The 15,085-nt window shown below is 39.3% G+C and overlaps 1 protein-coding gene across 1 annotated transcript in view; it reads right to left on the bottom strand.

Moving 5' to 3' along the window:
• Positions 1 to 14,212, bottom strand: part of flna (filamin A, alpha (actin binding protein 280)) — a 32,802-nt gene extending 18,590 nt beyond the window's left edge. Inside the window, exons 1-2 of the mRNA XM_026242135.1 lie at positions 13,983 to 14,212; positions 10,205 to 10,690 (exon numbers count right to left, since the gene is read on the bottom strand). Of these exons, the coding sequence (XP_026097920.1) occupies positions 10,205 to 10,586 (382 nt within the window). The 5' untranslated portion in view covers positions 10,587 to 10,690; positions 13,983 to 14,212. The remainder of the gene's footprint in view (positions 1 to 10,204; positions 10,691 to 13,982) is intronic.
• Between the last annotated feature and the right edge of the window lie 873 nt (positions 14,213 to 15,085).

Raw genomic sequence — 15,085 nt, 5'->3', positions numbered from 1 at the left:
AGAAAATCAAAAGGAAACATTTGTGGATTAAACCATCTAGATGGTTGGCACCATCCCATTTGAGGATTATTTCAGGACAAAATTAAAATGTTCAATCTGAGAGAGCTGGATGGAGTCTGGTAGCCTTTTATTATTTGCTCTGCTCTTACAGTTCTTAAAATGGATGGAAATAAATGTAAACCCATCTCCTCCTCTAGTCGCTCCACCCTGTGTCGACATAAAGATCTGATCATAGTCTGATCTCCACCCTTATTCAACACTTTCACACTTCCCTTTCCCCTGCCATTTCGCTTTAACAAGAGCATACGCCCATCCAAAATGTGGTTATAGGCTTGTACATGCATCTCAAGCTACAGAAGAGACACAAAACAACTTCAAAGCGCAAACAGAAGACTCTTGTCGTATCCTATGCTGCTTTTAGTATGCAAGTAAGGCCTATTCCAACCTGGGACAGTGAGATAATCAAGACATATTTGAAGATAATGTTAATAATTGTTCTTTGATACTCAAAGGCCCTGAGGGAAGACTTGGGCAGGGCAGTACAATGCAGTGCAACTTCCTCTTTTAACTGACACATGCTCCACTGAGGATGCAGTTAACCTTGCAGGGGACAAAGGGAGGGGAGACTTTCGATATAACCCAAATATACATAAAAATACTGATTTGGCATTTCATAACCAAAGTGACAGTTTCAAATGAGCTATACTGTGAAAGATAAGTACACATCATTTCTGCATTTATTAAATGTTAATTTCAAAACTTACTAATACAATACAAAGAAAAACTAATGTTAATATTTAATGGAACTGACTGAGCTATCATGAACTAACAAGGAGCGGTTTAATTTACATGACCAGATGTCAATGAAGATTAATGAATATGGTAAAAATCTATCACTCATTATTTGATTAATGTTAACTCAAGTTTAGTTTTTGAATTTAGTTTTTTTTTTTTTTTTTTATGAAGAAATGTGTTTCTTTGACACCTTTGAAGCTTCTAATAGTTCTTAAATGTTGCAAACAATTCCAATCTAATCCATATGAAATCAAGCAGTTTATTCCAGTTGAGACTTTCACTCATCAGTAATAAATCACCGCACATACATGGATCTCATCAAATATGGCAAACACTTGGAATGGACTCATTCATAAGGATTATTTTTACAGTTGACTCTTTGAATCAAGTTTTTGAGAAATCAGACTTTCAGAACAGGCATGATGAAAAAATTTCGGGTAAACTTTCTCTTTTAAAACACCGCAGAATTTAATCTGAGCAAATCATTGTCTCAAGGAGGAAAGCAAGCATTTGATCGGTTCCGAAATAGACTGAAAATTAATGCGCTGTATATTGTGAAATCTCACATAACATTTCATCCCCCTCCTGACCCATTCCAGTTATCCAACAGTTTTTTTGGGCCATGTAAAATAATACATCTGCATTTTTCTCTAGTTCTGGTCTCCTGGTGCGGTTTATAAACCATGAGCCCCCAGAGCCTGCTGGAATTCATCTTGGCTTCTGGTGAAGGTGCTATTGAACTCTCACTGATCCCTTTATTCACAGACCAAACACACTGGGCATGTGCTTCAGCATCGGAGCAATAATATGAAAATTTATGGACCTATAAAGAAGCGCCATTATGGTTAATGCTGGAAGGGGAAGTTAAAGCATCACCAAATTCTTCCAGAGTCAGCTCTAGTGGAACGTCCGGTAGATCGTGCTGACTTTGACTATGATCAATCTTATTCATACAAGGGTACTGATGGGAAAAAATATGAGTGAAATATTAGAAACAAACCCAAATCAGCATAATACAATAGCGCAGACCGTGATGAGTGACTATTACAGCCTGATTCACTGTTATGGGAATGAAGAGAAGACAGGGACGACATAAAAAGAATGTTACTACATGGGAACTTGTTGGAGCTTGTTTAAGGTATTAGAGGCAGACCTTACCGTCAACTTAAGGCAAGGCAGGGCTTAGACAGTCATCCTGTGGGCTGTACAAATAAAATTATCCCCAGTTATTATTCGTCAGGCCACATTTTTTGGCCTTAAGGGTCTTGGAAATGGATCTGCTTTTGACATTTATCAATATCCTTTGCCAGTTGAGTCACAGGAAAGATCTGGATGCTCAATGGAACTGGGATTAATTGGATGAGCATATAAAATTGATAAAATCTTATTAAAATCACCCCCCAGTGAACCACCCTCACAGATAGAGAAGTATGCTGTGGTTTACGGTTGCCAAAAATCTAAATGAATTAGTAAAATGTAATGTGAGCTAATGTTTCAGGACAATTTTTGGGGAGCATAGGGATGTTTGAACAAAGAGTCTACTAATCAGCATGAGTCCTATGTAATTAGGCTGATTTAGAGTCTTGTTCCGCATTGATGACAAGTATTTCTTATGAGGCATTCACATCGACTGTTCTTGATTTTATTAACGGTTGAATGAAGCGTACAAGAACAAAAACAACATTATCCAAAACATTTGTAGTATTTCTTTATGATCACTGCATGAGATGCTTTAAAAACAACAAAAGAAAAGCCATGTTTGTGAGCCATAAAGGAGAACTCGCAGCACACCAAGATAGTGATGCATCAATCCGATACTCCGTGTCAGTATCGGCTCCGATACTGCCATTTTCAGCAGAACAGGTATCGGTCAGAGAAGAGAAGGATCCAAATCCAATATAGTGCGTATAATATCCTGTATTCTTGTTTAGCCCCAAGAAAGGTACAAAAACATTAAAAGCGCCACAAAGTTTCATGCACTATATTTTAAGTTCTGAATCCATCCCATAGTTTAATACCAAGAATAGATTAATATTTAAGTCAATATCTGAATGGATTGGAGCCATAAACTTTCCCAAAACTATTTTTGCAAGATGAAAAATGAATAATCTTTATGTTCATTTCAATGTATCATATGTTGCTGCCTTCCTTACTGTTCTATGCATTTGAATGTCTTTTAATTTTATAGTATATAATTTTACAACACACAGCAATGTGTAACATTTGACCAGATTTAGGCCTACACTTAACTTTTTATTTGTCCCCCACTAAATGTTGGTTTCACTAAATGTTTAGTTTAATGTTTTTATAAAATTATTGTGGACCCATGATTTTTCTAGAATAACATTTGCTGCTGAAATATCCACTTTTGTCATAGATTGATATATTTTGTTCATTTTTTGATTTTTTTTAACTGCGCTGGTATCGGATCAGAATTGGCCGATACTAATGTTTTTGTATCCGATCTGTTCTGAAAAAAATGCTATCATTGAATCATATGTTCACCTGCCTTAATTCCTGCTTCAGTATCACTGCTAAAAAATTTTAAAAGAAAGAAAAAAAACCTTAGATGGACAAGCTGAACTCCGTAATCAAGTTGGTTCATGCATGACCACATGACCATCCTCAAACATGTCTAACTGCGGTGGGTGGGGGTCGGAGGGCACAGGCACGGTGACGCACTGCACTCAATGGCAAACATATGAAACATGACAGGAATCTGTGTTGCTGCAGCATTCCCACCACACACTGCAGGAAACCCACAGCAAACTCATTCCTTTTAAGGACATTTGTGCTCACAGCTCTTCATCAAATTCCCAAAACATGAATCTCATGACCGAGAGAGAAAGCTGGCAGTGACTAAGAGAAGGTAAATGAAAAGGAGGCTGAGAAAGAGATCGATGCAAAGAAGGGAGGGAGAGAACCAGAAAAAGATGGTGACTAAAACAGTCAAAGACAAAATATACAAAGGACAGAGATGGCTTGCGTTCGAAACCCAAGGAAGCGGCATTCCTGCCCAGTCACTCGAGGACTAAACTTATTTTCTGCATGAAGGCATCATGACATCATGTCTGATGATCCAAAACAAATATAGAGATTTAAAGATATCCAAAGCAAATATTTAGTGACTATAATGCTTATTTCTCAAGAGACATAAGGAGTCATAAATTCTTCGATGAATTTGTTTACATACAAGCTCCATCATATGCCATTATTTATGTATCAATATCTCACATTCTCACATGCCACGATTGGTAGATTACGTAACATATCTGCATGTTATTGGTCAAACTACTTTGGATGTTTTAGGCAATATAGAAATCCTGGCAAGGACACATCCTGGGAAAATGGCTCATATTGTCACCCTATTGTAGACAATATTATGCAAACATTTGATTCACATGTGCTTCGTTACCTTCCTACCACACCGTATTCTACTTGCCAAGCTTTGGACACAACCAAGGACTTGGACAAGGAGGGACAGACATGGGCTTGGTGAGTTGAGGCCTTCCTGTTCGAGCCATGTAGGAGAGCGGAGTCATCAGTAGTGGATTGGAGCACAGATTCATTCCCATGACTCACCCCCTGTCTGGACCTGCCAAATCACCTCAGCCACTCTGACATCAGCCCTCAACCTTGCCCCACACTGCTGGACAACATGACACACTGCAGATGTCTGAAGGATGTCGCAGAGGATGGGGAGGAGTGTTCATCCCGAGACGCATTTCATAAGAATATTTCACATATTTCAGTAGGATAATTAGCCAAGCAACTTTTCATTCACAAAGTTGAGGTCATTTTCCAGCAGTGGGGGTTTCATGTTTGTGTGCAGCCATAGAGGAAATTGCACACATTCCAAAAAGGTCTTATCAGCGTGGTCAGGACGTCTATACACAAATGAAATCATAGGCATGGAAAACTCGACAAGACTGACCCCCCTATTTTTTCTCTAGTCTACAAAGTCATTTCCTCCCTCTGTGGAACACAAAAGAAGGTTTTATTTTGTCCAATCACTGGAAGAGAAAGATATTTGGACCACAGGTGCTCTTTAAAATGTATTTATGTTCCGCAGAAGGAAATACAATTCTACAATTTTGGAATGTTAATTCTTCCAAGAATGATAAACTGATTTTTGGTTGAGCTATCACTTTAACGGAAGCTACATTTGAGATGTAAATGAAGACAACTGAATAAAACCGATTTTCAGTATAGTTTTGGGTATCGTAGGGTGGGATTTAGTCCTGGCCATCAGTTGATGATTGGATGGAGGCAGAACTGAATTAGATCTTGCAGCTGATTAGAAGAATTGGGCTGGTTTAAAAGGACTACGTGATTGAAATAATTAGTAATTAGATAATTCTGTATTTGACAAACAACAAGAAGAAACCTATGCATTGAAGAATCATTTTCAATATATAAAATAGACTATCATTTCCGCTTTATGCCAATTTTAGGAGCATTAACTGGGGTGCCTGGATCTAAGATGTAACATTCTATGTGACTCAATGTTACAGTACATTTCAGTTTAATGCCATGATAAACTTTCACCACATTGGTCATCCACAATGCTTCTACTGCTTATCAGCATGTTTTCTTTTATCTCCAACATCTGCAGTTTGGAGAACCTAACAAAGCATGAAAACAACTGTTGTGCTGCAGATCATAATCAGGACCATATGGCACAGAAATGTCTAATTCCATTCACCCCGACTTTGGTTTTCTAAACCAAGCATATCCAATACAAGACTTTAGGAGCATGAACGCTGTAAGAAAACTTCCTTTTCTTTTACTTTCTATGACTTCCAAATGTCCCTCCCTCTTTTCCTCCCTCTCTCTCTCTGGAAATGTTCCCCTTGGTTTTGTAGCCTTAAAAGGGCAGAAGCAAACTTGATCCTGGCAGGCCACCCATTCCCTTGCACAGGGGTTTCTGATTACAGCTGAGAGAGGGAGGGAACAGGAGTAGGCAGGGAATGGAAGAGAAGGAGTAAGGGAGGGAAAACTGACTGGAGTACAAAACTGCTGTGGTAGTGCTTTTGTAAAACCCCATATTGACAGAGCTGGATTGTCATTTGGCATGGTTATTTAGTGGCTGGAGAGAACCCAGTTCCATCAACTTCACCTAAAAAAATCAAAATAAAATAAATAAAATAAAAAACACTGGCCAGGAAAGTATCAGTCCATATTAAACATACGATTATAATTATGTCGAGCCAACGGAGCGTGTTTAGTGCCACAATCCATATAATCACAAAGACATAAGAGGCCAGCCTACATTTTAACGAGATCACTAAAGAAGTGGCCATGTTCAGCAATCTTTCCGTTCATCAGTAGTTCTGCCAGTGTGACTGCGAACATAAATCTCTGCTCTTAAATAAGGGTGGAGATAAATGCCTTGGGACAATCAGATAAGTGCCAATTGTACTGGATTCTTTCCTGAATCCATCAAGGGTGAATCACCCTACCATCTCCATTATACGATTCTTGAAAAAAAAAAAAAAAAAAAAAAGTCTTACATTAGCATGTAAAAATGGATAAATACAATTTGGTGATGCATTCTCCAATGGGTTACCAGATCAAGAAAGTGCCATGCAATTATATCCATTAGGAAACACCCCCCAACACCACCCCACTTGCACATATTTCTCATATTTGCAATCCATCTTTCTTTGACCCACCTCAGACTAAAAATGGCAAAAAAAACCACACCCCATTTCTCTACAGCAGCTTAACTTCAGACGAATTAAATTTTTTACATCCAAAAGGAGGAAAAACTGAATTGAAGCGATCTATGCTTGGCAGAGGAAGAGATTTCCCCAACCTCCCTCCCTCCCCACTTGATTGACTAGATACATTCGATTTCACTCATCTAAATTCACCGTCTTCACTCCAGGTTGAGCCAGTTTATCTGGTGTACCTACCTGTTTGTCAGTCATGAGGTTTTTCTGAGAATACGGAGCGTGTGGCAGATGTCTTCATGTGGTTTCCATGCAGCGGTTTTGTCTAGTTGGGTGACAACGACCTTAAAAAAAAAACACTTTTCTTTACGGTTCCACAGTAAAGTGGAACTTCAACATCTGAGTCACAAAGTGACATTCAAGTGCAAAATCACCTTATTCTTTAGTTTATGCAGAAATTTGGAGGTTCAAGTGTGACCAATTAAAAAAGCACTAACGAGACTTGCCATAGGGTGCTTTCCAGTGTGGAGAAGGGTGTGAGGGTACACGGTCACACACGCTTGCTACTTATTTGCTGGTGCAAGCTGGCATAAGTACAATGTACTTCAGTTTACGCCAACTTGAGTTTCTAATATTTAAAGCAGCTGCAGTGATGTGAAAGTTCTGTTCAGAAGCACTAGAGAGCAGTAAAATTGGTTTCATTTTCTGCTATTCACAGAGATTACGCAACAATAATATGCATCTATAGAGTGAGATTTCAAGTTTGATGTCTAGCATAGAACTACCAGAAATCCTGAACAGGATCCACCAAGCTGTCATTATAACCATAGAAAACCATGCCAAAAGAGCTCAGCGGGAAACTCCCATTTCCATGAAGCATTGTGCATGACATAATTAAGTCATGCATCCTACTATTAGATACTTTTTTTGCTTTCAAATCAAAATCTAAGGTTCAGATTTATCTCAAAGCTGGTTGGTTTGGTTCATGTCTTAGAACTTTATTCAGTTTTTTTAATTCCCATGGAGAAAATGAATGGGAAAAATAAACTCTACAACAAAGGCAGCAGAAAAAAATGCCCCACTGCTGAGTTCCATTGCCACAGGACTGTTGCCCAAAGGAACAGGATATCCTGGCATTGCCAATAAAGCACAGGAACATCAGGAAGACTCCCTCAGCTATTGACCTGTTAAATAACTACATGCCTCACCATTTAGCTACACAGTCTTTATAACTAAATGTTTACATTAAACAAAATTAAGCTTAACTTCTGCCTTCTACAAATAAAAAAACTGAAAAGCCAAGTCGGTGTTATAGCGAGAATTAACAACTAAACATGATGACCAAGGAAAGACTTAAACTCTACAATAACCTCAAGTGGTCAGAACGAAACCATTATAAAAAGGAATCGTCGGGTTTACTGCATTTCAGAGGCTCTGGAACATTGCATAAAGTTTCTCTATTCTGCACCCCTAGGCATACACTTCACCTACACAACAGAATCAAGTCTTTACTTGCAACTCATTTTGACAAGTTTAAAGATTCATGGTTTGGAATTATTGCATTTAAAAATCACCTCAACTGAGACAAGATATTGAGCAACTTTGTCGAACAGCATCAAATGTTCTTAAGTGTCGTAAATATGGTTAGAAAGGCTATTCAGATCAAGATCATGTTACATCACATTTAAGTACGAACACGCTAGATGGAGAAACAGATTAGCGTGTCTCTAGGCTCCACACTTGAAAGCGCTTTTATGAGCCCCACCCAGATGAAGACGGAGATAAAGGCCTGTCATGCTCTTTCAGGCTTTGGAAGGCAGCACTATATTCGTATAGACAGGTAAAATATGAGGCCTGTCATGACAGGGGTACACGCATACCACCTTTATGCTTGCTCAGTAATTCGCTGTACTCTCACTTTGCAATGTTCTTATTGCAAAGAAAGAACAGTCAAAGAACCAAACAGTTCCAAGTTACAAAAAAACTAGAAAAACACATCGCCCAACTAATGAGCATACTGAATTCCTAAAGGATGCAAATAACTCACATGGTGAAAAATGCTTCAGTGGCTGTAAGATGCAATCATAAAATACAATTACACCATCTGTGGGTGAGGAACTCAGTCCAGCAAAACGGTTTGCTAATATTAACAGGAAGGGATGAAGGTGTTTAAGTACAAATATTCAGCAATTGCTGAATAATCCTTGATTGTGCAATCTAAGAGGATGTTTATTTATGCCCTCTGGGCGCTGTTGGGAAATGCTCCAATTAAGAGCAAAACCCTACAGCCATTGGGTTGTGGAACTACTGATGAAAACATGGGCTTCTGGAAGAGAACAAATTACACTAAAACAACAAGACAGAATGATCCATCAGGACAGAAAATTGAGCAATTCAAAAGCTAGTTTAAACTTGAAAGTTACCAACAAAAAAAAAGGTTCAGGTTTTTGAAAAACCTAAAATATAGAATTTCTGAAAAATGAAGAACTAAAGACACTGCACTATTTCTAGGACATGAATCAAAGATGCAAATTTGTGAAACCGATCATGTTACTTCACAGATAGTACATAGACATGATTCTCTTAAATCAAGCAGGAGAACAAGAAAACCACAGGTTTGCATAAAACTTCCAATACTTGAGTGCAGTCAATAAAGAAACAAATGGACATTTTTAAATTCATGCCAATTTTACATTACAATAGCCCAGCTTCTCTTATTACACTGAGCAATTTGTGATGTAATAAAGGAGAAATGCTTAATGCAATCTTGTCTGAATGAACTTCAGTTAGATGCACGCATTCAATGAACCTATGATCCAGTACAGATTCACCCATGTTCCTGAAATGACATAAACTGGAGGGCGTGTCACAGTGTTAATCAATCAATCACAACCAGCACTGAATGAAGGAACCCGGTCTCGACATCAACACAAGCCATGTTGTGCAACTTTATGTTCCAATCCCTCCGTTAAACCGTTGACACCCAAAACAACCACATTCAATTTTAATGAAGACAGCTGTGCTCCTCATGAGAGAGGCGTGTCCTCTCGGATCGATCGATCATTCTTCTTTGTGCCACCGGTGAACGCCAGGTTCACTGATAGCCGAGTGAGAAGTTGAACTATAATAAACATTTGACACCGATAATAATAATAAATAAAAAATTACTGAATTCTCTGGGGTCTCTAGCGTAGGAAGGGAGCACTCCTATTAAGAGGGAAGTTTTTCCCCACACTTCTACTGCATCAATGCAGAAAAAAGTTTTGGTGCATTTGCCGAGTTTGGACTAAACCAACACACAAACTAAGGTTAAACCACCCTAAACTATTCGCCACGATGTCTGCTGCTGCTTTACGACATTCGGGGCTGGACTTAAAACGGTTGAATGGAGCGACTGTGGTTCCTCACTTCTTTGTCAGATTCTCAACTGCAAACGCGATTAAAGCAATCTTAATTTCAAAACCCTCTGCGTGAGCAACAAGTTACAAAAAGTAAAAAAAAAAAAAAAAAGCACGTGCAACAAGTGAAACATTCATAAAGTTGTGCACAAAACAATCCGTGGCCACACAGGCCTTGATTCCCAGCTTTCTTTCCCGTTATTTTGTGGCCTGCCTCAAATGTATTGCCCTGTTTGTTGGCCAAATGCCGGGTGATGTTGGAAACCACAAGTTCTGTTTTATAGTTTATATACTATATGAAATAAAGTGCAATGGTCGACTGAAATCAGAACATACCTATAGACACCAGCTTGATGTTTTCCTTGTCGAGGAACTCCAGAGCCACAGAGACGTTCTCCAGCTGCATCTGTCTGAACGTGGGGCGCTGGTTGTACTTGCGGAACATCTTCTTCTGGCTGAGCACCTCCAGAAGCGCGATCAGCCGGAGCCCATCGCTCAGGTCCGTCTGCAGGTTCGCTATGCGCTTATTGACACATTTCAGGTGCTCGTTGCACCAACGCGTGAATGTGTTTTGCTGGATCTTCTTCCATGGCGCGTCCTCGGCGAGATCTTTCTCTGTGGCGGGCATGTCTGCGTCCTTGTCCGGGGAGAGAGAAGCGTTGGATAGGGGAGCGGCGGCGGCGGCGCTCGACTGGTGGGGGCGTGTGTGTTGACTCATTTTTATCGACTCTGGTCTCCTGCACTAATTCGCTGTCTCGCTTTTTTGGGTGGAGTCTTGTGGAATTGTACAATTTGAGTGCTCTTCTTTCCAAAGTTATGTGACTAGAAGGGAAAACAAAGAATTGACTAAAATCAGGCTTGAATACACATGCGTTTAATTACATTTGCGTTTCTCATCGACACATGTCTGAAGTACGTGGACATTTTCAAACATACATTCTAGAAAACATATTCAGCTTTTAAGAAGTTGCTGAATGAAAGTATGCCATTGTGTTTCATTACTTTAGTCGTTTTGGTAGCTGGTCTGAAAACAGCTCATGATACAGCATTCACGGGATATTACGCAATGTCAAGTGTGCATTAACTTCTGCTGCGTTTGAAACGTGTTACCTACTGAAAAAAATTCTTAAAATATCGTTCAAAAGCAATATTTCGAAGTATACCTCCTCTGACGTGAGAAAGCGATTTTTAATTTGATATTAAAATAGTTTCACTTTATGCATTTAACAACACATAAAGTGTGTTGTCTAGACTAAATCTAATCAAATGTTCTACTTTTCCATATTCGTGTGTTGAAGTATAATGCCACCAATTATCAAATTATGAACTGAATTTGGATAAAGTGTCTAAATAAACTGAGTGAAAATTCACAGTAGATGAGTAAGAAAGTTGAAAATATGTCTAAAGAGGTGTCTGAATACCCAAGGTGTGCAAATAAAAATCTTGGCAGGATCTCCATCTTCCTGGTACCCATTTTGTAGGAGAAAATCACAAAACAGGGCAGTTTAGAACTGCATTAATCCCACATTTGTCTAAATAAGGCAAATGAGCCAAAACATTGTGTGAGGACGCAGTCCAAAAAGAATGTTTCCCTTCAGAGCTTTTTTGAGCATTTGTCACTCCGTGGGAATCTGTGGAATGCCCTTCATGTAATGAGCCACCGGTGCCCCCCTGACCCCCCTCCAATTCCCAGCCCCCATCATCTACATAACCACATAATGTGTTATACCCTTGCTCTCATTCTTTGCCTCTTCATATGCTCAGGGAAATCTTGATATTTCTAGCAGAGCATAAGATTAGAAGAAGAAAGGCTCAGACTTGTCTTCAAGCCTTCATTGCGGTCTCACAACTTAACCAATAAGGTGACTTCATGTCAGGCTCAAGATCATGAACTTCATTCATAACTAGGTATTCATATTTATATCTCTTTGGTTTGATTTCCAGTTAACAACATCACCAATGACCTATTGTTCTGAGACCCCATGTAATATTAAAATGTCCACAATGCAGTCTAACTGTAAATAGGCCAGTTGCTCAGAAACAAAGGATGAACAAAACAAGTCTGGCGTTCAGAACACGCCACTGCTGCAGCCAAACTGTAGTCTGGCGTCACCTGCAGGAAATATGAAGTATGACAGTCTGATTTTATGTTCCTTCTACCTAACACAATCCACATATTGTACAACGCTTACAGTTTATATTTTAATATATTCAATCATAGATGCTAAATAAAAGATGTGGAATCAGCAGGTTCTCTTTTTTAAATTTGATATATAACATTCAAACAAGCTACATATTTGAAAACCATTGGCCAGGCAGGATGGGGTTTCCAGTGTATTTTTACAGGACCACCCCAAAAAAAATGTACTTTCATTACCTTGACATCGTAAAAACATGCTATCAGTGTAGTGAGTTCAACTAAGATAAATGTAAATGTAAATCAATTTGTCTTTAGTATAATCATTATAATGTTAGGTTCATTTGAGGACAGATTGTCAAAAAAGTGAAGTGGAGATGGCACGCTATGTCATGATTCAGTCATCCTGAAAAGTGTGGTTAGCCCACATACTGGCTCAGCCGCAGCGACTGATGTGCATCTCGCCTGCACCAGTGAAAAACACAGATTACACACTGAGGGGGAGAATGGCATTATGGGTATTTTTGTAAAGGTGTTTTACTCTTTCATCAACAGGATGTGGCTTTGTTATTTCTTCTGTGCACATGGAAACCAAACAGAAAAATATGAAAAGCTAAGTTGTGTTTTATATTATTTTAAACGCAAATAATTATAGCACTCCAGGTGACAGGGGCTAGTTGTCACATTTTTGTACTGCAGTGAATGTTCCTCGGGGCAGGTTTATGTTTGAGAGTGAATTTAAACATATACCTTCAAACATTGGATACAAAAATCTTCTGAACATTCTGACCAATGTTGCTCGGGGAAAAAAAGATACAGTTCATTGCAAGTGGGCTGTCTAAAAGCAGGGTCACATGGGGTTAGATGTCACATTGGATCCTGCTAAATATAAATAAAAGGTGAGAAGTTGCCCCACCTTCACATTTATAAAAAAAAAAGTCTGTTTTTATAAACACAATCCAACCTTTCAAATGAAATATGCTTTTATTCATAGTTGACTCGTCTGAATGTATGCCATTGTGGTTTTATTGTCCTCACTTATTTAACCAACAGCTATAACAAAAACAAATGTTCCTGTAATTTTATTTTGGAAGATGTAATTCACCGAAATAACCCCAATTTAAGACGGTTTTGAGCTATATGACTTTAAAACCAACATACAAAACGACTTCTGGAGAAAACACACATTTGTGTAATTGGACTTTTGACTTGACATTATAGTTACTGATCCATAGCTCTTGTGACAACTAGCCCTGCTCTCCCATAAAGGAATAAAATGCGTGTTTTTACTGTAAAACCTTATGTTTTTGTACGAGCCCTACTGTCTCTCGACTGGCATCCAGGTGAGGTCGCGATGTTTCGTGCAAGATTTTCCGCGAGCATGTGGGGGCGCGCAACTCTTACTTCAAAGGATGAAGGGCGCGCGGACCTTTCCATATTTTCCCTTATTTGGTGAGGAGGACTTAATTAGATTACAGGGATGCGCCAAAACCTCAAGAGCATCGGATTTATACACTTTGTGTAAATGATATGCAATATTAATATGAAATAAATATTAATGTTTAGATTTGCTTTTACAGACCCTACACAGCCTTTAATAGAAAGTTTTTTTTTTTTAATTATCGTTAGATTCATTCTTTTTATCCAGTCTCCTTATTTGTGCAATACTGTATCGGTACGCCTCACATGTCATTAATCATGCAGGGCACTTTTAAGTACGCAACAATATTATATCCAGTCATTCAGCACAATTACGCACGCTACGCTGCACGCCCTTCACCCATCCCGCTTGAAGAAACATTTACGCAAAATACAAGACGTTTAGCGGTGAACGTCTGCGTCAATGATTTTTAACCCTAAACTAACTTAGGTTTGACGCAGAAACGGAATAAAAGTAAGCTGCCCACCCAGGCTCAAAAGCTCTTAATGCAAGACAAAACATGCCTCGCAGCAGTGAATAGAGGTTTTATAACTTACATTTTGATGATTGTCTTGAAGTTACCCTTGTTCCTGTATCCCTTCAGAGTCTGCGTGTGGCACAGGCAGCGGAGAGTGAACTTGAGTGGAGCACAGTGCAGAAATCTCACTGTACGACCCTCCCGGAGCCGACGAGTGTCCCTGGAGGAAAAGCTTGCTCGCTGAACTCGAGAGAAAACACTAGTGACACCCCTTAGTCGTTTCTGCCTCCTTGTGTCCTCTCTGGACTTAATGCGAGAACCTTAATTGGTAAAGTATCAAAGAGGGGGGCTACTCTTCTGTTCGCGCGAGCGCGTCTCGAGCTGACGTGATACCGGCGGCCGCGCCTTCAGATTGTGAAGGTATGATGTCACCCTGTTCAGAGCGCCTGCATCTGCTCCATCTGCCTGATGCATGAACACTGTTGCTGCTGCTGCTGCTCAGCAGAGAGCTTCGAGTTATGTTGCAAGTTCTTGAGGTAATAAGCATTTCATTTCATTTTGAACTTCCATTGTCTAAAAGTGAACAACATCATCTTGACTAAAACACAGGTCACATTACACACAAGGCACAAAACACGCTTTTCCCTCAAGACACATTGGATTTTATCCTTTATACTGCACAGGGTACAAAAAAAATCTGGTCCAAACTCATAAATCAGCCCATTTAGATTTTTTTCATTGTGTACCTTTTTAGTTTAGGGGTCAAGTTACGGTCATCGCCATTGTGTCTGAGATGTTCTCACTATTTTATAGAGGCCAAATATTTTGAAATGCAGTCTGGATATTATTTCACATACTTTTTGGACAAATTTCTAGTTTGCATAAAAATTGATTGGCTGCTGAATAGAGGCAAGACTATGACTTTGTAACTGTTTAATACATTACTTTATTTTAGCTGGATCTTTTAATGGCCCAGCATGGGCCTGTCTATGTGACTCTGTAACCCTCTTGGTACTAATAAAACCTGGCGCAGACAGGCAGTCTCCCTTGGGTAACTGTCTTTAACTGCAAACATTCCCAGTACTTCATTCCTTAGAGGGAAAGAGAAGGGACCAGCTATAACTGCTTAATTTATCTAAGAACCTTGGGGTGGGGTGACATCATATTGCCCCCACCACACCT

The sequence above is a fragment of the Carassius auratus genome, unplaced genomic scaffold (assembly GCF_003368295.1).
Source record: "Carassius auratus strain Wakin unplaced genomic scaffold, ASM336829v1 scaf_tig00000876, whole genome shotgun sequence".
Classification (NCBI taxonomy): Eukaryota; Metazoa; Chordata; class Actinopteri; order Cypriniformes; family Cyprinidae; genus Carassius; species Carassius auratus.
The sequence above is the reverse complement of the archived record's forward strand: the minus strand, read 5'-3'. Positions and strand labels throughout refer to the sequence as shown.